General features: G+C 63.4%; 1 protein-coding gene across 1 annotated transcript in view; it reads left to right on the top strand.

The window, feature by feature from the left end:
- Positions 1-3,074: 3,074 nt before the first annotated feature.
- The window catches only part of SLC9A5 (solute carrier family 9 member A5), a 29,404-nt gene continuing 10,333 nt past the window's right edge, over positions 3,075-22,145 (top strand). Inside the window, exons 1-9 of the mRNA XM_089781394.1 lie at positions 3,075-3,329; positions 10,673-10,975; positions 16,539-16,702; positions 17,345-17,423; positions 17,725-17,902; positions 18,466-18,686; positions 19,159-19,361; positions 21,706-21,795; positions 21,915-21,985. Of these exons, the coding sequence (XP_089637520.1) occupies positions 3,173-3,329; positions 10,673-10,975; positions 16,539-16,702; positions 17,345-17,423; positions 17,725-17,902; positions 18,466-18,686; positions 19,159-19,361; positions 21,706-21,795; positions 21,915-21,985 (1,466 nt within the window). The 5' untranslated portion in view covers positions 3,075-3,172. The remainder of the gene's footprint in view (positions 3,330-10,672; positions 10,976-16,538; positions 16,703-17,344; positions 17,424-17,724; positions 17,903-18,465; positions 18,687-19,158; positions 19,362-21,705; positions 21,796-21,914; positions 21,986-22,145) is intronic.

Here is a 22,145-nt window from a genome sequence, read left to right as displayed (position 1 = left end):
TGCCTCTGGGATGAAGTGCTGAGCTGAGAACAAAATGGCATCGACCACATGGCCTCTTTATACCTCCTTCCTGGCCTCTTCTTGTATGCAGCCGGTCACCTGGTCAGAGGCCAATCTCTATGTTCCCTGCTGGCTGCTCTCAGATGACAAACCCCGTTCTTTGGGTGTGTCCATAGCCCATTGAGAGTCATTGTTCCACAGGGCTTCGCTACTCAGCCTGTCCATAGCCATGCTTAACCACATTCAGAGAAATATTCAGCTTCCACACAGATTACAGATTCCTACCTACACACACAGACATTATATACTCACATAAATAGCGTACATAAGATCAACAAACGATAAGCTCCCATTCAATACCCCACATGGCTCCCTTTTATACCAATTTCTGGGGCCAACACCCCCACCTAGGGGTGCAGCAGCAATCTGGCTGCTTCCCTCCAATTCGGTAATGTGACAAGCATCCTCGGGGACACTACTCGACGAAGAAGCGAGAGTTACTCACCTTGTGCAGTAACGTCTGTTCTTCAAGATGTGTGTTCCCGTGGGTGCTCCACGACCCACCCTCCTCCCTGCTTCGGAGCTTCTGTTTATCTCTTTCAGATGCTTCCGGTTGGGAGGAAACTGACGAGCCGGCCCGTGCTCAGCTGTAACGGCGCGAGGCAACAGGAGCGCATGCGCAGGCCGGCAGGGCTACTGCTGTGGAAGTTTCTCCGTTTTGCGGCGCCGGGCTGGACCCAGCACCTCGAGTGGAGCACCCACGGGGACACACATCTCGAAGAACAGACGTTACTGCACAGGGTGAGTAACTCTCTCTTCATCTCCGCCTCCCTCCCTTTGTCTCTCCCCTAGGGGAAGAGCCTTATTATCTGGTCAGGCTGGTCCTAGTGTCTGGGCCAATCCACATGTGGTGAGTCAGTGGGAATCACACATCACCGTGCGGGGGACACCGGCTTACAGAGCAGACAGCCCCCCTCTATGTCACACCCCTTCTGGGGTGAGTGGTCGCAGTGCAGTGATGAGTGGTCTGCACATATTTAAATGACCCAGTGTAAATGGGGGGGGGGTCTCCCAATATTTTCTTTTTCAGAACTGGTCCATGGGACTGTGATGGCAGGAGCCACCGGGGCAGAGAAGCATCACGCCGCATGCTGGCAACAGAGCTCTTCTGTCCAGCCTCTTGCCATTGCTCGGGTGTGAGGCAGGCAGCAATGCAATAAGTGGACCAATAGATCCAAATCCCTCCTTGCCCTGGGGAAAGCAGCAGCCTGGGCCTACGTGCAAGGGCAGGCTGCAGGAACGGTGGTGCTTTGTGAAGACGAGGCTGCCCATCCAGCGGTGGGGCATGCCAGTGCCCCTGCGCCAGGTCCACTGCCTTGCGCCGGGAGGCAGCAGCTTCTATTCAGTCCCTGCTGCACCCTCTGTTCAGGGGAATGCATTGGGCTGGATCAGGGAACTAAGAGAAGTGGGGAGGGGGCTTCGGGGCAGGTGGGAGGTTGGGGGGCTTAAGGGGTGGGTGGGGGTGGGGGGCTAGAAGGGCAAGTGGGAGCTGGGGGGGTTGAGGAGCAGGTAGGAGATGGAGGAGGTCGAAGGGCAGAGGTGGGGTTGAGGAGCAGGTGATGGGTGGGGGCTGAGGAGTAGATGGGCAGGTGAGGGCTGGGGGTTTGATGGTGTGACGGCGCGTTGGGGGTCCCCCGTCTCCTGCACCCCAAAATGGCACAAACAGACTGCACCAGCCAGTGGAATTGAGGGTGGTTTATTGCTCCTCCAGCACAGCGCAGCACAGATGGAATCTGGTTACAGGAACTGGGCTAGGATGCCTCAGGCCCCCTTGAGATGGGGGAGACTGGGCCCCTAAACTCCAGCCCCTTCCCCTAGGCTGTCTCCTCCATGCTCCCAGACAGCCAGCAACCAACTCCCTCACTTCCAGCCCTGCCCCCCAGCCAGGGCAGCATCCACCTTCCTTTGTTCCTCTCCATGGGGGGTGTCTGGCCACTGGTTCAACAAGTTTGGCACTACCTCTGCCTAGTGAGGTTTTCCCTGCTGGGTCTTGCTCCAGACAGCAGGGGTCACCACAGCCCAGCAAGTACCCCCACTACGTCACAGATGGGCAGGTTGGGAGCTGGGGGGCAGGTAGGGGGTAAAGGGGCAGGTTGGGAGCTGAGGGGCAGGTAGGGGGGTAAAGGGGCAGGTTGGGAGCTGGGGGGGCAGGTAGGGGGTAAAGGGGCAGGTTGGGAGCTGGGGGGCAGGTAGGGGGTAAAGGGGCAGGTTGGGAGCTGGGGGGGCAGGGAGGGGCTGGGGGGGGCAGGTGGGAGGGGTGGGGGGGGGGCAGGTTGGGAGCTGGGGGGCAGGTAGGGGGTGGGGGGCAGGTAGGGGGTAAAGGGGCAGGTTGGGAGCTGAGGGGCAGGTAGGGGGGTAAAGGGGCAGGTTGGGAGCTGAGGGGCAGGTAGGGGGGTAAAGGGGCAGGTTGGGAGCTGGGGGGCAGGTAGGGGGTAAAGGGGCAGGTTGGGAGCTGGGGGGCAGGTAGGGGGTAAAGGGGCAGGTTGGGAGCTGGGGGGCAGGTAGGGGTAGAGGAGCAGGTAGGGGGTAAAGGGGCAGGTAGGGGGGTAAAGGGGCAGGTTGGGAGCTGGGGGGCAGGTAGGGGGGTAAAGGGGCAGGTTGGGAGCTGGGGGGCAGGTAGGGGGGTAAAGGGGCAGGTTGGGAGCTGGGGGGCAGGTAGGGGGTAGAGGAGCAGGTAGGGGGTAAAGGGGCAGGTAGGGGGGTAAAGGGGCAGGTTGGGAGCTGGGGGGCAGGTAGGGGGTAGAGGAGCAGGTAGGGGGTAAAGGGGGCAGGTAGGGGGGTAAAGGGGCAGGTTGGGAGCTGGGGGGCAGGTAGGGGGGTAAAGGGGCAGGTTGGGAGCTGGGGGGCAGGTAGGGGGGTAAAGGGGCAGGTTGGGAGCTGGGGGGCAGGTAGGGGGTAGAGGAGCAGGTAGGGGGTAAAGGGGGCAGGTAGGGGGTAGAGGGGAGGGTTGGAAGCTCGAGGGGCAGGTGGGACTAGGGGGGTTGAGGACAGGTGGGGGGCTGGGGGGCGGGGGTACCTACCCCACGTGCCCGTGACGTCCCCTCCCGCTAGCGGCTCCGGCAGCCGGGGAGCTGCAGCCCGGAGCGGAGCCGGGCGCCGGGCGCCGGGCGCGATGCAGTCCCCGACGGGCCCCGCGCCGGCCGCTGCCCCCGGGACCCCGCCGGCGCCAGAGGCTGCCCCGGGCGCGCTGCTGCGCTGGCAGTGGCGGGAGGTGCAGGCGCCCTGCCTGGTGGCGGCCTGGCTCCTCGTGGCCGGCCTGGCCAAGATCGGTGAGTCCCGCCCGCGCCCCCAGCTCGTGCGGGGCTCGGGGCTCTCGGGGGCTGCCGGCCCGGCATGGGGCTGGGGGGGGCTCGAGGGAGGGGGCTGCCGGCCCGGCATGGGGCTGGGGGGGGCTCGAGGGAGGGGGCTGCCGGCCCGGCATGGGGCTGGGGAGGGCTCGAGGGAGGGGGCTGCCGGCCCGGCATGGGGCTGGGGAGGGCTCGAGGGAGGGGGCTGCCGGCCCGGCATGGGGCTGGGGAGGGCTCGAGGGAGGGGGCTGCCGGCCCGGCATGGGGCTGGGGGGGGCTCGAGGGAGGGGGCTGCCGGCCCGGCATGGGGCTGGGGAGGGCTCGAGGGAGGGGGCTGCCGGCCCGGCATGGGGCTGGGGAGGGCTCGAGGGAGGGGGCTGCCGGCCCGGCATGGGGCTGGGGAGGGCTCGAGGGAGGGGGCTGCCGGCCCGGCATGGGGCTGGGGGGGGCTCGAGGGAGGGGGCTGCCGGCCCGGCATGGGGCTGGGGAGGGCTCGAGGGAGGGGGCTGCCGGCCCGGCATGGGGCTGGGGGGGGCTCGAGGGAGGGGGCTGCCGGCCCGGCATGGGGCTGGGGGGGGCTCGAGGGAGGGGGCTGCCGGCCCGGCATGGGGCTGGGGGGGGCTCGAGGGAGGGGGCTGCCGGCCCGGCATGGGGCTGGGGAGGGCTCGAGGGAGGGGGCTGCCGGCCCGGCATGGGGCTGGGGAGGGCTCGAGGGAGGGGGCTGCCGGCCCGGCATGGGGCTGGGGGGGGCTCGAGGGAGGGGGCTGCCGGCCAGGCATTGGGCTGGGGGGGGCTCGAGGGAGGGGGCTGCCGGCCCGGCATGGGGCTGGGGGGGGCTCGAGGGAGGGGGCTGCCGGCCAGGCATGGGGCTGGGGGGGGCTGGGGCCAGGCAGGGGGGGAGGGGGCTGCCGGCCCCTCTCGGGGGAGGCAGGGGGAGGTTGGGGATGGGGGCTGCCGGCCCGGCATTGGGCTGGGGAAGGCTAGAGGGTGGGAGGCTTCCAGCCGGTCTCTGGGGGTGGAGGCTTCCAGCCAGGCATGGGTTCTGGGGAGGACTAGGGGCTGGCGGGGGGGGGGAGCTGCCAGCCAGGCAAGGGGTCTGGGAGGGGAGCTGCCAGCCCATCACACTGCAGGCTGGGGGGCTGCTAGCCAGGCATGGGGACTGGAGAAGCTGGTGGGGGCTTCCAGGCCGTTACAGGGGAAGCCCCCCCCCCCCACTGTTTTCTCCTGCACCGTGGGGCGAGGGGCTGGAAAGGAGCTGGGAACAACCCTCGCAACACCCGGGTACAGGCCATTCCCTCTCCCCGGCCCAGGCTGCCCGCTGGTCAGGCCAGGACTGTGCCTTCCCCATGGGCAGCGCCAAACGTCCGGTAATCTCCAGCCATGCCAGCCATCTGGCCTCACAGAGGCCGCTATAGGCCAGAAGGGGCAGCCGGTGTCATGAGCAGAGCCCTGCGCCACTACAGAACCAGTCTCCACAGCCTCCCCGCCCGCACGCACGCTCCGGGGACCCCGCTGGGCTGCCATGCTGAGGGGCAGGACCCACCTCTGCGGGCAGGGCGAGGGAGCAGCTTAGGAGAGCTCAGAGGCAGGGACTAAACGGATGTGTGGCTGGTCTCCGGCTCTCCTGGTCACCCTTTCTCCCCAGCCTGCACCCCATAGCACAGTGAGTCGAAAGGCTCCCAATTAAAGCTGTTACAGTTTTACTCACTTCCCACCTGTGGAACTCATGGCCACAAGATGCCACTGCAGCCAAGGCTATCCCGGGGACAGTGAAGGCAGACACTTACCTGTGGAGCTTGGCTCGGTGGGAAGGCGAGAGCCCCACAAAATGGATCCATCAGTAGGAAGGTTTTGATTTTGTCACAGGGTGTTTTCCAATGGAGAGGCTTTCCAGCAGCTGCCAGGGGAGGGGGATAGGGCGAGGAAGGGGATCCCTGCGGCTGTGTGCCGCACAGGATGGCGGAGGGGGACAGGAGGGTGGCCAGGGAGACAGAGGCCACGGGAGGCCAGGCAAGAGGCGAGCCAGGCGTGGGGAAACGCTCCCCACACTGGCTGAGGAGGAGGAACCAGGGACTCTAACCCTTGGGGATGGCCAGGGAGGGGTAAGTGCTGGTGAGACAGCCCTGGGGCTCCCAGACCATGAGGAAGGTGGCGGTATTGTTTTTGCGCTACTGAGAAAACAACACTAGATTCTGTTCTCTGCACGCTGGGGGAGCCCCGATCCACCCGTGGCCGGCAGGGCACAATGGCGCTTCGCCGGGGGAAAGCTCGTTAGGCTGTCGCTTTCCCAAAGGCACAGCCGCCGTCCAGGTGTGCCAGGTAGATGGTGCCAGGGGTCCCTTGTGTAAAATGGATGGCTTAGGTGGGATTGTTCTGCTGCGTGCGGGAGGGCTAGAGTCGAAATGCCGCGCCTGGTGAGTCAGGCAAAACAGCCCAGTGGTAACCAGTGTTCCCTCAAATAGTTTCGATTCATGTGCAGAATAAATGTTGTCAGACGCACTGAGGCAGGTGTGGATGTGCACCACCAGTAGAAACCCATGCTGCCGGCTGTGGGCGCTCTGCTAATCAGCTGGGCAGCATTGGACTCTCCTGGGTGGCCACCCAAGCGTTTGGCATCTGGGGAACACTGGCTGTAACTCTCCCAAGACTCGGGCTCTGCTTCTGGTCCAGCGCCTTTGCTCCAAGGTCTCCCCGATCCTTGGCTAAGGGCTAGGACCCCGCAAGACTGGGGTGACCTCTGGCAAGCTGGAGAGTTCTTTTATTCTTTGCCCGTGTGTGCTCTATAATGCTTTCTCCTCTAGCTTGCTGAGAACTTGGGACCGCTGGCTAGACGCTGCTCGTAGTGCTCGGAGGGACCTGGACGCCTGTTTGGGGTATCGCAGTGTAATGCAGGGAGCTGGGCAGGTTTAAAACCCCGGCGGGTTTCTGCCCAAGAGAGGGGGCAGCTGAGGGCTGGACAGCTACAGCGGCTGCCCTCGAGGGACCCCGGTGTGGGGAGTACAGACCCAGCTGCCCTGAAACTGACACCGGGCGCCACTGAGTTTCCTCTGCCCCATCCTGTGGCCTGTTTCCAGGTGCCTGAGTGGAATAAAGCAGAGAAGCTAGACAGTGCCTCTGGGTAGGAGCAGCTTATGCTCCCTGTTGGAGGCAGCTGCCTCTGGAGGGGGGTGGGTGCTCTCATCAGTGCGGAGCGAGGGGGGTCTTAGCTCTGCAAGCAGAGGGGCCAGAAGGGCCACACTGGAGTCACGACTGGCCCTCCCCCCAGCAGCTGACGCTGTCTTGCCCTGCGGAATCGGGGCTCTGCTCGCCAGGCAGAGACCTGGAGCCCTCGGCTGCCTGCCTGTCCAGCACGTGTCGGGGTTACACCTGTGAAGGAGGGGCCATGCACGAGTAGTGTGAGCAAACAGCCAGCGAGGTCTGCTCTTCCCGGGGCGGGGGGGGGGAGCAGGGCTAACAGAAGGAGTTGTGGAGCCCTCCCGGTTGATGGTCAGTGGATAGTAGACACCTGTCAGGAATGAGCTAGACAGTGATTGGTCCTGCCGCGAGGGCAGGGGACGGGACTTGATGACCTCGCGAAGTCCCTTCCAGGTCCCTCAAGGCAGCTACCCAAGGGTATGTCTACACTACCACCCTACTTCGAACTAGGGTGGTTAGTGTAGGCAACCGGAGTTGCAAATGAAGCCCGGGATTTGAATTTCCCGGGCTTGATTTGCATGTTGCCGGGCACCGCCATTTTTAAATGTCCGCTAGTGCGGACTCCGTTCCCGCGGCTACATGCGGCACGAACTAGGTGGTTCGGATTAGGCTTCCTATTCCGAACTACCGGTACTCCTCGTCGAACTAGGGTGGTAGTGTAGACATACCCCAAGGGTTTAATGTCCCCCAGGGCTGGTGGACTCTCCCTCTCCAGTTTCCAAAAGTTCCCAACCCAAACCGCTGCGCAGGCCCCCGTGAGAGGTAGCTGGAGTGAGGCTGGCGGGGAGAGGTCTTCTCCCCACACGTAGCTATTGCAGGGGTAGCCCAGGGCGCCCACGCGGATCTCTGCTCCCCCAGTGGCAGGTCCCTTCCACACGCACCAGAATACACTGAAAGGCGTCTCGTGTCTTGTTACTCCTCGGTCTCCTTGCTTGGGACCACATGGACGTTTCTGAGGCCCATTCGGGTACCAGCAGAATTTCTCATTGCCATTCATGTGGGATGCTTACGATTGTCCAGGTAGGAGGATGGCCCTAAATCTGCGAGAATCAGGGCCAGCCTTGTCAGGACAACCCAGCCTTGTGTCCAGGGAAGAATTTGCACCCTGGTCTGACGGTTCGTTGGCGGGTTGCACCCTGGTCTGACGGTTCGTTGGCGGGTTGCACCCTGGTCTGACGGTTCGCTGGAGGATTGCACCCTGGTCTGATGGTTTGTTGGCGGGTTGCACCCTGGTCTGACGGTTCGTTGGCGGGTTGCACCCTGGTCCGACGGTTCACTGGCGGGTTGCACCCTGGTCCGACGGTTCACTGGCGGGTTGCACCCTGGTCCGACGGTTCGCTGGAGGGTTGCACCCTGGTCCGACGGTTTGCTGGAGGGTTGCACCCTGGTCCAACAGTTCGCTGGAGGGTTGCACCCTGGTCCGACGGTTCGCTGGAGGGTTGCACTCTGGTCTGACGGTTCGTTGGCGGGTTGCACCCTGGTCTGATGGTTTGTTGGTGGGTTGCACCCTGGTCTGACAGTTCGTTGGCGGGTTGCACCCTGGTCCTACGGTTCGTTGGCGGGTTGCACCCTGGTCCGATGGTTCGTTGGCGGGTTGCACCCTGGTCCGATGGTTCGTTGGCGGGTTGCACCCTGGTCCGACGGTTCGTTGGCGGGTTGCACCCTGGTCCGACGGTTCGCTGGAGGGTTGCACCCTGGTCTGATGGTTTGTTGGCGGGTTGCACCCTGGTCTGACGGTTCGTTGGCAGGTTGCACCCTGGTCCGACGGTTTGTTGGCAGGTTGCACCCTGGTCCGACGGTTCGTTGGCGGGTTGCACCCTGGTCCGACGGTTCGCTGGAGGGTTGCACCCTGGTCTGACGGTTCGTTGGCGGGTTGCACCCTGGTCTGACGGTTCGTTGGCGGGTTGCACCCTGGTCTGACAGTTCGTTGGTGGGTTGCACCCTGGTCCGATGGTTTGTTGGTGGGTTGCACCCTGGTCTGACAGTTCGTTGGTGGGTTGCACCCTGGTCCGATGGTTCGTTGGTGGGTTGCATCCTGGTCCAATGGTTCGTTGGCAGGTTACTGTGTATTTCCCAGGAGTGATTCTTTCTGGGCAAGGCCGCACCGTTGCCACGCCAACGTTTGGGTTAGGTGGTTGTTTACTATTTCCTCAGAGTGGGGGCTTTTCAGAGATTTTTCAAGGTCCTCCTTTTGTAACTAGCTGTGTCTCCGAGCAGCGTTTGCCTCAGCGCTCTCATGGCAACGGCCCGTATTTTTGGGATGCTGTCTGTGGTGCTGAGGCGATGAAGTTAATTCCTGGGTGGCCACGTTGCAGTTGCTGTGGGAACCTGACTTCTCACATTCCTGCTTTGTGTGTGTAAAATTAGCGCTCCCGGCCCGCTTCCTGCGCCATGGCTGCCGAGGCGTTTGCCTGGCTGCCGTGGGTTGTGTGGGTGGCGGGGTTTTGGTGGAAGGAGCATCCAAGTACACGGCGTGTGTTAAGGCCACGTGCCTGAGGCGTTCCTGACTCATTCCCCCTGCTTAGGCACTCTTTGGGCCTGGCTTGTGTGACCGTGGGCTCCAGAGGCGGGGGAGAGCCTCGCTTGGCGGCTGGTTGGGTGTGCTCCGTGGCTGGTGCGTGGGCCACGCTGGAGGCGTGTAGCAGTGTGTGCCCCTCTCAGGAGGCTGGCTAGGGCGTTCCCTCGGCATCCAACGGCAGCGGGCAGTCCGGGAGCAGAGCCAGGCCATTGCTGGGTTTGGGCCACGGCCATCAGGGGGCTCTGGCCTGGGCCTGGGGAAGTGAGGGAGGGGAGAAGGCAGAGGAGGGGCTCAGGAGTGGAAGAAAAGCAGCAGAGATGGAGGGGGAACAGCCGGCAAGGAGGTGGGCAGGAGAAATGGGCAAAAGGGGCGACAAAGCCGGTGGGGCGTCCAGGGGAGGGTGCTGCAGCCCCCAAGGTGAGTGGACGGCTGTGCTCCCTTCCTGGGTGCTCTTCGCCAGCCTTGGCGCGGGAGAACAAGCGTGGGAGCCAGCGCCTCGCGCGTGTGTCCAGACCACGCTGCTTCCGTGCCGCCGGGTCCCTCCCGGCCACGCTGAGCGCGTGTCCCCACCCCCGGGCCTCACCGGGGCAGCGGCCGGTTGCTGCTAATGGCTAATCTGGGCCCCCAGAAAGATCTCCACTTGTTTCGGGAGCCACGGGGCCGCTGGGGTGACCTAGCTGGGCAGTGTGTCCAGGCCGCGGGGCCGCTGGGGTGTTCTAGCTGGGGCGTGTCCAGGCCACGGGGCCGCTGGGGTGTCCTAGCTGGGGCGTGTCCAGGCCACGGGGCCGCTGGGGTGTCCTAGCTGGGCCGTGTGTCCAGGCCGTGGGGCCGCTGGGGTGTCCTAGCTGGGGCGTGTCCAGGCCACGGGCCCACTGGGGTGTCCTAGCTGGGGCGTGTCCAGGCCACGGGCCCGCTGGGGTGTCCTAGCTGGGGCGTGTCCAGGCCACGGGGCCGCTGGGGTGTCCTAGCTGGGGCGTGTCCAGGCCACGGGGCCGCTGGGGTGTCCTAGCTGGGGTGTGTCCAGGCCACGGGGCTGCTGGGGTGTCCTAGCTGGGGCGTGTCCAGGCCACGGGGCCGCTGGGGTGTCCTAGCTGGGGCGTGTCCAGGCCACGGGCCCACTGGGGTGTCCTAGCTGGGGCGTGTCCAGGCCACGGGCCCGCTGGGGTGTCCTAGCTGGGGTGTGTCCAGGCCACGGGCCCGCTGGGGTGTCCTAGCTGGGGTGTGTCCAGGCCACGGGGCCGCTGAGGTGTCCTAGCTGGGGCGTGTCCAGGCCACGGGGCCGCTGGGGTGTCCTAGCTGGGGCGTGTCCAGGCCACGGGGCCGCTGGGGTGTCCTAGCTGGGGCGTGTCCAGGCCACGGGGCCGCTGGGGTGTCCTAGCTGGGGTGTGTCCAGGCCGTGGGGCCGCTGGGGTGTCCTAGCTGGGGTGTGTCCAGGCCGTGGGGCCGCTGGGTTGCTCTCTCATTCCCCTGCCAGCCCAGCAGCCCCTCTTCCAGTGTCTGGGGGCGGGTGGCAGCTCCCAGAGAGCAGGGCCCGAGCATGGACCCTGGGGCTGGTAGCCTGGCGCCCGTCTGCAGCCCCGCCGCGATGCCCTGTCCCCTGTGTGCTCTGCAGTGTTCCAGCTGTCCAGGAAGGTGACGTCCGTGGTCCCTGAGAGCTGCCTCCTCATCCTCCTGGGGCTGGGCCTCGGGGGCATTGTCCTGGCCATCGCCAAGAGAGCTGAGTACCAGCTGGAGCCCAGCATGTTCTTCCTCTTCCTCCTCCCGCCCATCGTCCTGGACTCGGGCTACTTCATGCCTAGCCGGCTGTTCTTCGACAACCTCGGCGCCATCCTGACCTACGCGGTGATCGGCACGCTGTGGAACTCCTTCGCCACCGGAGCCGCCCTCTGGGGCGTGCAGCAAGCAGGGCTCATGGGTAAGTGAGCCGGGCCCCGGGAACGCCTGCCCCTCTCGCAGCCCCCTAAGCCGGTGGTGGGGAGCGGGAAGGGAACCAAACCAAACCGAACAGGGAGGCTGGGGATGAGCTGGGGGAATGACAAAGGAATAGAAAAGGTGAGTGAGTCTGTGGTGAGCTGCGGCACACGGCCTCCCAGATCCTAAATTCATAATCCTGGCCCTCATGAGGGACCCTCTCTCCCTGAGCTTCTACGTATCAGCCTTTTGTTAGAGGTCACCACATGAAATGAATAGGGAGCAGGTTTAAAACAAACAAATGGAAGTTTTTCTTCAAGCAACACACAGTCCACCTGTGGAACTCCTTGCCAGAGGATATTGTGAAGACCAGGACTTGCTCAGCCGGTTGGGAAATGCCAGAATCCACAGCCAGTGTCAGTTTCTGGGATTATTATTATGTCTCAGTGTGTCCCCTGGTCTGGCTGGACTCCACAAGGTCTTGGATGCATCTGTTCTTTAATGCTGCCCTCTTGGCCCCAGATGTTAGAGGTTTGAGTCCTGCCGGCTTTTAGTGGTTTGCCAAAGAAGGCGACCAGTGGCTTGCGATCCGTTTCCACATATCCGGCCACGAATACCTTGACTGAATCTCTTGCAGGCAAATCGCATTCCTAGAAGCTGCTTCTCAGTCTGTGCACATCTGGTTTCCACGTCCGTCAGTGATCTGGATCTGTACGCCGCTGGTTGCTGGCCGTCACACTTCTGTAACATCCCTGCGCCGAGCCCAGATTGCGAGGCGGCCACTGAAATTGTAAGACACCTGGGTGGTGTGTAGAACGTCAGTGCTGGTGCTCATATCAGTTGTTTCCATCCTTCCCAGGATTCCTGCACTCATTTTTATTTCCCAGGAGTTTCCTCAAAGCTGCGCCTTTTGTAGCTAGATAAGTCATGAATTATCCAAGGGAAAGTCTCAGGGAGTAGCTGTGTGAGTCTGTAACTTCAAAAACAGCGAGCGATCCTGTGGCACCTTAGAGTCTTAATAAATATCCCCTGAGCTGCTGAGAGCATGAATATGTTGGTAGAACAGATGTATGGCTGTGTGGTACACGTCTCGCACGGAGGCTATGCCGAAGGGCAGGAGTAAGAATGTGTACCTTTCAAATGGCGAATTAAATATGTATAGCTTTGATCTTCCTTTAGTTAATTTTAGCTGCCCAAATCCAGTGGCAGCATCCAGCATGCTGAAAGGTTGCGCGTTTGCAAACGGAGCCGTAATCTCTTCTCTGGTTGGAGGTTTGGAATGCTCTTTTTATCACCTTGCTGAAGTCTCGCTGGTCTAGGAATGAGTGTGGCTGGCCGTTATTTTTCTGCATATTCACCAGGGCACTCCTGTGTGCTGTTGGCTCCTCCATTTTTTGGTCTTGCTTGCATTGCTCTCGTGCTTGAGGTTATCACGGAGTGCAAAAGGCACTGCTCTCCAGGGATGGGTAGCTGGAGGAATCTGCTTGTGTCTGGATTGTGTGTGCACCCTGCAAGCAATCCAGCCCTTGAAACAGATCGGGATCTTCCTGAAGGAGCGTCTCATAGCCAGGTTCAGTATGGCCAGTTGTAGCAAAAGCCCCACCTGTTTTACAAGGCGGAGATATTCACACACAGCCAGGCCGAAAGCTGGTGTCGCTCCAATGGACAGGACTTTGTACATACTGTTTGTGTGTGCACTTCCCTTCACTGGTATATTTCTTCCAGAATAACCAGTTCATTCTTGTTTGCTGGACCCCGTTCCAGTCTCATCTTCAGTCCCTCACAATCGTGTTGGGAAAGGATATTGATCCAAGTTCCTGTGGGCAGTTTCAGTGGAATAATTGTTTCATTCCCTTCCCTGGGACATATCCAGTCTCTCTCATCAGGTTTGCTGGAGCCCAGTGCTTTTGGGTAAAACCTCTCTGCTGAGTTGTTTTCAAGGCATGCAGCGTTGTGCAAAATGGTTCTCCCCCTTCCCCCCCATTTATGGCAGAGTTTCCCAAAGGCCAGACTCATTTAGGACCGTGCTGTGAGCCACCCCTTCCACAGAAACTGTCCCCCCGATATTCTTGTGTACGTACTACATGGGTGGTCCCTTCTGGTGGATTGAGTTCTTTGGCCTGTTGTGACGGACCGGGCCGTGTCTGGGCACAACTGAGGGCGTCCGCTCAGGGCGAATTGCTCAAATCCGGGGCTCCTTACAGCCCCCAGACTGGCGACCTCTCCAAACAGGCCATAAACCAGTCCCACAGAGCGCTTCAGCTGCCTGCCTGAAGCCTCACAAGCAAAACCCCTCGGACACCCCAGCAATATCCGTGCCCCAGATGGCCCCGGGCCTATACACAGGTGGGGGGTCCTAGCACCCAATCCCACCTACCCCGAACAAGTTCTGTCCGGTTCCAGGAAACCAGCCACAGATCCCTGGTCAATTTACCCTCTGGATCTTACCCACAAATCACGCTGGGCCAATCCTTTAGAATCTATATCTAAAGGTTTATTATTACAATAAAGAAAAGCCTGAGAGTAAGGTTGTTAAAGTACAGTACGTTACATGCACCGAATCTCCCAGTTCTCGATGCAGGCTCTAGCAGAGATGTTACAGCTGCTGGTTTAAAAGTTCTTGTTGCACATCCTAGCATCAGGATGGGTTCACAGGTCTTCCGGGCTCTTCGATCCCTGCAGTGCTGCCTCTGGGATGAAGTGCTGAGCTGAAAACAAAATGGCATCGACCACATGGCCTCTTTATACCTCCTTCCTGGCCTCTTCTTGTATGCAGCAGGTCACCTGGACAGAGGCCAATCTCTGTGTTTCCTGCTGGCTGCTCTCAGGTGACAGCCCCGTTCTTTGGGTGTGTCCCTGGCCCATCAAGTGCCATTGTCCCACAGGGCCTGGCTAATCAGCCTGTCCATAGCAATGCTCAACCACATTCAGAGAAATATTCAGCTTCCACACAGATTACAGATTCCTACCTACACACACAAACATTATACACTCACATAAATAGCGTACATAGGATCAGCAAACAATAAGCGCCCATTCAATACCCCACATGGCTCCCTCTTATACCAATTTCTGGGGCCAACACCCCCATGTAGGGGTGCAGCAGCGATCTGGCTGCTTCCCTCCAATTCGGTAATGTGACACCTGTGCTTTCACAGTTTCTGCTGCCCTGGCTACCTGGAGAGCTCTTTCTAAAGCTAAACCTTCACAGAGGGTCTCTCTCTTCACACCTGCTCTTCTTCCCCTCCGGCTTCTGAATACAATTCGAATCCCGTCGGGATTTTTCCCAGGTCTCGGCAATGGTTGCCTGGCAATTGCGGAATGGATGGAGCGTGCAGCTCATCTGCATTGGGGACTTCCCCCCCCTTCCTAAGCTGCCCATGCATGTTTCCATTGTGCGCGTAGAATATACACAAAGGCCTTTGCTCTTCTCTGTGGCTCCGAATCCTCCCCCGCCGCTGCTTTTCCTTTCCAGCCCAAGCGTTAGCCTCCACTGGCTGCCGGCTCCTTCTCGCTCAGCACCTTTGACAGCGCAGAGCCATGGGGGGATTCACGAAACCACGAGCCAGGGAATAGAACTGGGCAAGGGCAGGCGTCTCGGCGTGGTCCTGCCATCTGAGGCTCTGCAGAATCCAGCCCCACATCGGGGAATTCTGGCATTTTAGTGGAGACGTTCCTCTTACCCCCTGCCAGATACAGCTGCTGCGAGTCCCTCACGCGGATGGTGCATTGGCTGCTTAGGCGGGGCTATGGGCTGGTTCCTCTCCATCCCAGAGCTAGTCCTCCCCCACTCCCTGCTGCTCATCCCTTTCATCACGGGCTGCCCCATAACGGTCTGAGGCTGCTGCTCCTTCCGAACCAGCCAGTGCCACTCCCCAGCCCCTCGGGCACGGTTCTCACGCGTGCATATTCTCTCTCCCTCAGCTGGCAGCCTCTTCACCCCTCCACAAGGAGGAGGGAGAAAAATTGTTCCCCTTGGCCTCTGATGGTAGAACAAGCAGCAACGGGCTTAAACTGCAGCAAGGGAGGTTTAGGTTGGACATTAGGAAAAACTTCCTGCTTGTCAGGGTGGCGAAACACTGGAATAAGTTGCCTAAGGGGGTTGTGGAGTCTCCATCCCTGGAGATATTTAAGTGCAGGTGAGACAGACACTGGGCAGGGATAGTCAGACGGTGTTGGGTCCTGCCGCGAGGGCAGGGGATGGAACTTGATGACCTCGCGAGATCCCCTCCACGTCTAGGATTCTGTGAGTCTGTGATTGGCGGGTGTGCACGTGCGCGCTCACACAACACTACCCTGTACAATAGTTCAGCGATACTTCCAACAGAGCTAAATCCGCTGCCGCTGTCTCTTCACAACTTGGCAGCAGCCGTTCCGGTTGCAGATTCCCTCTCCGCCAGCTCCTTTGCGCCGCTCGGTTCACTTGCGCTCGGCCACTTTGCTCACCTTGCTGCAGAATTTCTCCTCGCTCTCCCCTCTCGCCTCCCCAGCGACCGGCCATTCCTCTAGCTCCCTCCCAGCAGCTCTTCTCCCACGGCTCCCAGCTCTTCATCCGTCTCCTCGCCGCCTCCCGTCTGCCTGTCAGCGCCCTCTTCTGACCCACGGCGCCTCGTCCTCAGCTGCCCCAAACCTGTCCCAGCCAGTTCAGGCTGCTCGCCTTGTCTGTCACCCCTTTGACTCTGCACAGCTCCCCGTGGCTGACCCTCTGGGCCCTTTGCCAGGGCAGTCTGCCCATTAACGGAACTTGTCACCCTACGTCAGTGCCAGCGTGTGCCCAAGCGCTGCAGAGTTCATCCCGGCGAGTTGCGTGGCTCCCGCTTCTTCAGAGCAGAGACCAAGGACACAAACTGGAGGCTGGAGAAATTCTCTAGCAACGGGGGCAAGTCCCAGCTGAGCCCCCTGGCCGAGCCGCAGGTCCGGCGTTGTGCGCCCTGGCTGCCGTGACGTGCAGAGACAGATGTGTGGCGTTTCCTGCCCGCTCGGCAGCCTCCTTAGGGTGTGTCCAGACTCCATGCCTCCGTCGACGGAGCATGTAGATTAGCCAGATCGGAAGAGGGAAATGAAGCGCGATTAAAATAATCGCGGCTTCATTTAAATTTAAATGGCTGCCCCGATCTGCCGATCAGCTGTTTGTCGGCAGATCGGGAGAGTCTGGACGCGATGCCCCGACAAAGAAGCCTTTCTTCATCGACACAGGTAAGCCTCGTGAAACCAGGTTTACCTGTGTCGATGAAGAAAGGCTTCTTTGTCGGGGCATCGCGTCCAGACTCTCCCGATCTGCCGACAAACAGCTGATCGGCAGATCGGGGCAGCCATTTAAATTTAAATGAAGCCGCGATTATTTTAATCGCGGCTTCATTTCCCTCTTCCGATCTGGCTAATCTACATGCCTCCGTCGACGGTGGCATGGAGTCTGGACACAGCCTTAGCGCGTGCACGTGCCCCAGCTCTGCACGGGGCTCCCTCCTTCGCCTCTCTCGCTCCCCGGCGTCCAGCTGGGCTCACCGAGAGGGAGCTGGGTCCGCGCCCGCCCTGTGGCCCTGAGCTGTGCGTTTCTGTGCCGACAGACGCGGGTGTGGAAGCTGGCCTGATGGACTTCCTGCTCTTCGGCAGCCTCATCTCGGCCGTGGACCCCGTGGCGGTGTTGGCGGTCTTCGAGGAAGTCCACATCAACGAGACCCTGTTCATCATCGTGTTTGGGGAGTCCCTGCTGAACGACGCTGTCACTGTGGTGAGGACGGCCCAGGGTTCCACGTTGGGGGGGGTGGTGGGAGGCCGGAGACGTCAGTGCTGCGACTGGCAGCTGGCAAAGCTTCGCTGCTCATCGTAGAGCGGCGCGCCGGGCTGGAAGGGCCTCCCTCCAGGAACACGCTCCTCCCGCTGTCTGTGGTCCCTGCCGTCTGGGGGCAGAGGCCTCATCTGTGGGGCTTCCTGTCCTTCATAGGCCTGCCCCAGCTCAGGGTAGACCTGGCTGAGGAGGGGACAGAGCCTGGAGACAGGAGACAGTAGGAGTGGGGTGCGGCGGAGGGGGGGGGTAACATGCCAGCACCCAGGCAACGTGGCTTCATAGCTGGATCAAGAGAGAAGCCAGAGGTGTTGGGGCACCTCAGACCCCCTGCTGCTTCTCGGCGTGTGCTCGGGACAGCCCAGCACAGGACTAGCTGGGCAACCCCCCAGGCAGGTGTAGAGCAGCTGGAGGCAGGAAACCTGCCCTCCCTCTCGGCAGGTGGGGACCAGGCGTCTGCAGCCTCCCTGCATCTCACCCGCCCGAGAGGGCCAAGGGCCCTTCCCAAAGGGAGAACCGCAGCCTGCAGCCGCCTGGCTGTGTCCATGGGGCCCAGCGCCGTGCTGACCCCCTTGCCTCGCCCCGCAGGTGCTGTACAAAGTGTTCAACTCCTTTGTGGAGATGGGCCCTGCGCACGTCCAGGCCACAGACTACCTGAAGGGTGTAGGTGAGTGTCTCCTGCCTCCCTGGGCCTGCCCCGCTGGAGAGACCGGCCGTGGGGCGCCCTGGCGGCAGCCAGCTCCCTCGACACGCCCGGCCCACGGGGTTCTGCTGTCCCTGCGGTTGCGCCTGGCATCAGAAAGGGGGTTACTGGTGTAGCCGGGTCGGAGCCGTGCTCAGCGGGGCCCTCTCCAGCGGCAGGGCAGGGGGCTCTGGAGAAAGGGGAGAGGTTCCCTGTGCCGCCAGCCGCCGAGAGCCACGGGGGCAGCCAGCCAGGCTCAGCGGGACCCTGCTCGTCTGCCCCCCAGCTGCCTTCTTCGTGGTGAGCCTGGGGGGCGCCGCCGTGGGGCTGCTCTTCGCCTTCCTGCTGGCGCTGATCACCAGGTTCACCAAGCGCGTGCGCATCATCGAGCCGCTCTTCGTCTTCCTGCTGGCCTACATGGCCTACCTGGCCGCCGAGATGGTCTCGCTCTCCTCCATCCTCGCGTGAGTCCTCGGGCCCTGCCCTGGCGGGAGGGACGCTGGGCCCGGGGCACCGCCACCGCGACCCCCCATTCCCGCCCATCCCCCCCATGCTGGGGACGCTCCAGTCCCAGGCCTCTGGGGAAGGAGCAGAAATGGGCTGGAGCTCCGCCCCATTCCTTTAGCGCCCGGTTCTCCCCGCCCCGGCCCAGGCAGACCGGGCACCGCCCCGGCGGAGAGGCTGCGGGGGAGGGATGCCAGGGCCGGGGCCCAGACTGGATCTGCGGAACGCCGGGGCCCTCGGAAAGCCGCGTCCCTGGGCGGATCCGCCCCCTGCTGTTTCGATGAGCAGCACCCGGCGGTAACGCCCGCAGCCGGGGCTGGCCTGGAGACCGTGCCCTGCACCGGAATTCACCGCCTGAGCCCACGGGGCTGCCCTGGGCCTAGAGCCGTCCGTGAGGGGCTCAGTGTGCAGGCCCGCCCACCCCCGCCTTGGCATGTGCCCCCGGGATCGGGGGCCCACTGTGGAGAGCGAACCGGGCCCCGGGCGCGCACCCTGTCTATCCCCAGCTCTGGCTGCCCTGCAGGGTCACCTTCTGCGGGATCTGCTGCAAGAAATACGTGGACGCCAACATCTCCCAGAAGTCCCGCACCACCGTCAAGTACACCATGAAGACGCTGGCCAGCAGCTCGGAGACCGTCATCTTCATGTTCCTGGGCATCTCGGCCGTGGACACCTCCAAGTGGGCGTGGGACACGGCGCTGGTGCTGGCCACCCTGCTCTTCATCCTGCTCTTCCGGGCTGTGGGTCAGTCTGGCTGCCCCGTGCTGTCCTGCCGCTCGCCGCCCCGCCGGGCCCCCTTCTCCTCACCCGCTGTGGCGGCGCGGCGTGGTCCCCTGCCTCCTGCACCCCCGGAGTGGCACGAACAGACTCCCCCAGCCAGTAGAACAGAGGGAGTTTATTGCTTCTCCAGGATACAGCACAGCACAGATGGAATCCGGTTACAGGAACTGGCCCTACAATCCCAGCCCCCTCCCATTCCCAGACAGAAACTAAAGACCGTCCCTTCCAGCCCTGCCCCCAGCCAGGGGCGGCATCCACCTTCCTTTGTTCCTCTCCCCAGGAGGTAACCGGTCGAACAGGTCACCTCCCTGTCCCATCAGCTACTCGGCTGGGCCGTGGTACAGACAGCAGCCAGTGGGCGTCACCCACAGCCCAAGCCCAGCAACCAGCAAGGTACCCGCACTGCGTCACACCCACCCTCTCCTCCTCCCCCCAGGTGTCGTCCTCCAGACCTGGGCGCTCAACCGCTTCCGCCTGCGCCCGCTGGACCGCATCGACCAGGTGGTGATGTCCTACGGCGGCCTGCGGGGGGCCGTCGCCTTCGCCCTGGCTGTTCTGCTGGACGGGGAGAAGGTCCACGCCAAGGACTACTTTGTGGCTACCACCATCGTGGTGGTGTTCTTCACCGTCCTCGTGCAGGTCAGCCCGGCCTCGGGGCTGGCCCTCCCCGGAGAGCAGGGCTGCTCCTGCCTGGTGGAGGAGGCAGGTGTCGCAGACAGAGCACTGGGGGAGGTTGGAGGGTCCCATGGGGCGGGTGGGCCGGGCCGCTCTCGGGCACCGCACGGCCCCTAGCAATTCTCTGGGCGGGGAGGCGGCTTCACCAGCCTGCCACCAGCCGGCTCGCCCTGCCAGTCCCGGCCTGCAAGCCGGGCACATGCCCTCGCCCCCCGTCGGAGCTGGGGCGCAGCAGGAGTGAAGGGGGCTGCCGCCGGCCCCCCACCGCTGCTCCATCCCTCTGATCCTGCCCCTTACGCCGGCTCAGCCTCGGAGGAGCGGCTGCAGGGCCAGCACCCGCATGTTCCAAAACCAAGGGCCTCCTCCCCCCACAGAATCACCCCCAGGAGCTGGGCTGGCGGCAGCATCGTTAATAACAACCAGCGGGACCAGCCTGCCCTGGCCAGGGGTGTCCTGGGGCCGTGGGCAGAGACTGGGCAAGGGGGAGGCCGGGCCGAGCCCCTCCCTGCCCCTGCCCGAAGCCTGCGCAGGGAGAGGAGACGGGGCTGGCCCCCCTGCTGGCTCCAGCCCCATCCACTGTCCCTGCCCCGGTTCTGGCCCCCTGCCCCAGGCAGGTGCAGCGCAGGGTCCTGTGCCAGGGACGGGCCCTGGTTCTCCGGCTGCAGGGGGAGGCTGCTCAGCGCTGGGCCGGGGCCTAGGGTGTCAGCCTGCAACCCGGGGGCGCCGCACACAGGCTGATGGAGGTCGGGATAATTGTGAGCAGGCTACAGACCGGCTGCCCCTCCGCCCCACAGCGAGACTCAAGTGAGGCCACTAGGTGGCACTGCAGCCTTGCTAAAGAGTTGACAAGGCAGGGCTGGGGCGTGCCTGCCACGGGCCCCTCTCTGCCTGGCCGTGCCGGGTGTGCCCCACTCTACCCGGCCACGCTGGGCGTGCCTGCCACGGGCCCCTCTCTGCCTGGCTGTGCCGGGTGTGCCCCACTCTACCCGGCCACGCTGGGCGTGCCTGCCACGGGCCCCTCTCTGCCTGGCTGTGCCGGGTGTGCCCCACTCTACCCGGCCACGCTGGGCGTGCCTGCCACGGGCCCCTCTCTGCCTGGCTGTGCCGGGTGTGCCCCACTCTACCCGGCCACGCTGGGCGTGCCTGCCACGGGCCCCTCTCTGCCTGGCTGTGCCGGGTGTGCCCCACTCTACCCGGCCACGCTGGGCGTGCCTGCCACGGGCCCCTCTCTGCCTGGCTGTGCCGGGTGTGCCCCACTCTACCCGGCCACGCTGGGCGTGCCTGCCACGGGCCCCTCTCTGCCTGCCTGTGCCGGGTGTGCCCCACTCTACCCGGCCACGCTGGGCGTGCTTGCCACAGGCCCCAAACTGCCTGCCTGTGCCGGGTGTGTCCCACTCTACCCGGCCACGCTGGGTGTGCCTGCCACGGGCCCCTCTCTGCCTGGCTGTGCCGGGTGTGCCCCACTCTACCCGGCCACGCTGGGCGTGCCTGCCACGGGCCCCTCTCTGCCTGGCTGTGCCGGGTGTGCCCCACTCTACCCAGCCACGCTGGGCGTGCTTGCCACGGGCCCCAAACTGCCTGCCTGTGCCGGGTGTGTCCCACTCTACCCGGCCACGCTGGGTGTGCCTGCCACGGGCCCCTCTCTGCCTGGCTGTGCCGGGTGTGCCCCACTCTACCCGGCCACGCTGGGCGTGCCTGCCACGGGCCCCTCTCTGCCTGGCTGTGCCGGGTGTGCCCCACTCTACCCGGCCACGCTGGGTGTGCCTGCCACGGGCCCCTCTCTGCCTGCCTGTGCTGGGTGTGACCCACTCTACCTGGCCACGCTGGGTGTGCCTGCCACGGGCCCCTCTCTGCCTGCCTGTGCCGGGTGTGTCCCACTCTACCCGGCCACGCTGGGCGTGCCTGCCACGGGCCCCTCTCTGCCTGTCTGTGCCGGGTGTGCCCTGCGGGGTGCCCCACATTACCCGGCCACGCTGGGTGAGCCCTGCCACATGCCACTCTCTGCCGGGGCGTGCCGGGTGTGCCCCACTCTACCCGGCCACGCTGGGTGTGCCTGCCACAGGCCCCTCTCTGCCTGCCTGTGCCGGGTGTGTCCCACATTACCCGGCCACGCTGGGCGTGCCTGCCACGTGCCGCTCTCTGCCTGCCTGTGCCAGATGTGTCCCACATTACCCAGCCATGCTGGGTGTGCCTGCCACATGCCGCTCTCTGCCGGGGCGTGCCGGGTGTGCCCTGCAGGGTGCCGGGCGGGGCTGGACAGAGAACGTCTTACGGCAGCCCCTCTGACAGCCCTGCTCTGGCGTTTCAGGGCCTGACCATCAAACCGCTGGTGAAGTGGCTAAAGGTGAAGCGGCGGGACAACCACAAGCCCACGCTGAATGAGGAGCTGCACGAGCACGTGGGTAGCAGGGCGGGCGGCCTCTCCCGGCCCTGCCAGGCATGGGCCCTGCTCTCGACACCCGGGGCCGTTTCCAGCAGGGCCCCCCCCACTCACTGTCATTTCTCTTCCTCCCCAAGGCCTTCGACCACATTGTGGCAGCTGTGGAGGACGTGGTCGGTCACCACGGTTACCGGTACTGGCGAGACAAGTGAGTGCCCCTCACCCGCTCCTGGCCCCCGCCCCGCCTGGCAGGAGTCTGCCTCCCCCATTGCGCCTGGGCCTGCGGCTTCCCTCAGCCTGTGCGTGGAGCGGACATGCCAGCGCGTGGGGACCCCAGCGCCCCACAGGGGCCCCTCGCTCTTCTCCCC

Source organism: Pelodiscus sinensis, chromosome 12, assembly GCF_052426305.1.
Source record: "Pelodiscus sinensis isolate ZL-2025 chromosome 12, ASM5242630v1, whole genome shotgun sequence".
Lineage (NCBI taxonomy): Eukaryota > Metazoa > Chordata > Testudines > Trionychidae > Pelodiscus > Pelodiscus sinensis.
The sequence above is the reverse complement of the archived record's forward strand: the minus strand, read 5'-3'. Positions and strand labels throughout refer to the sequence as shown.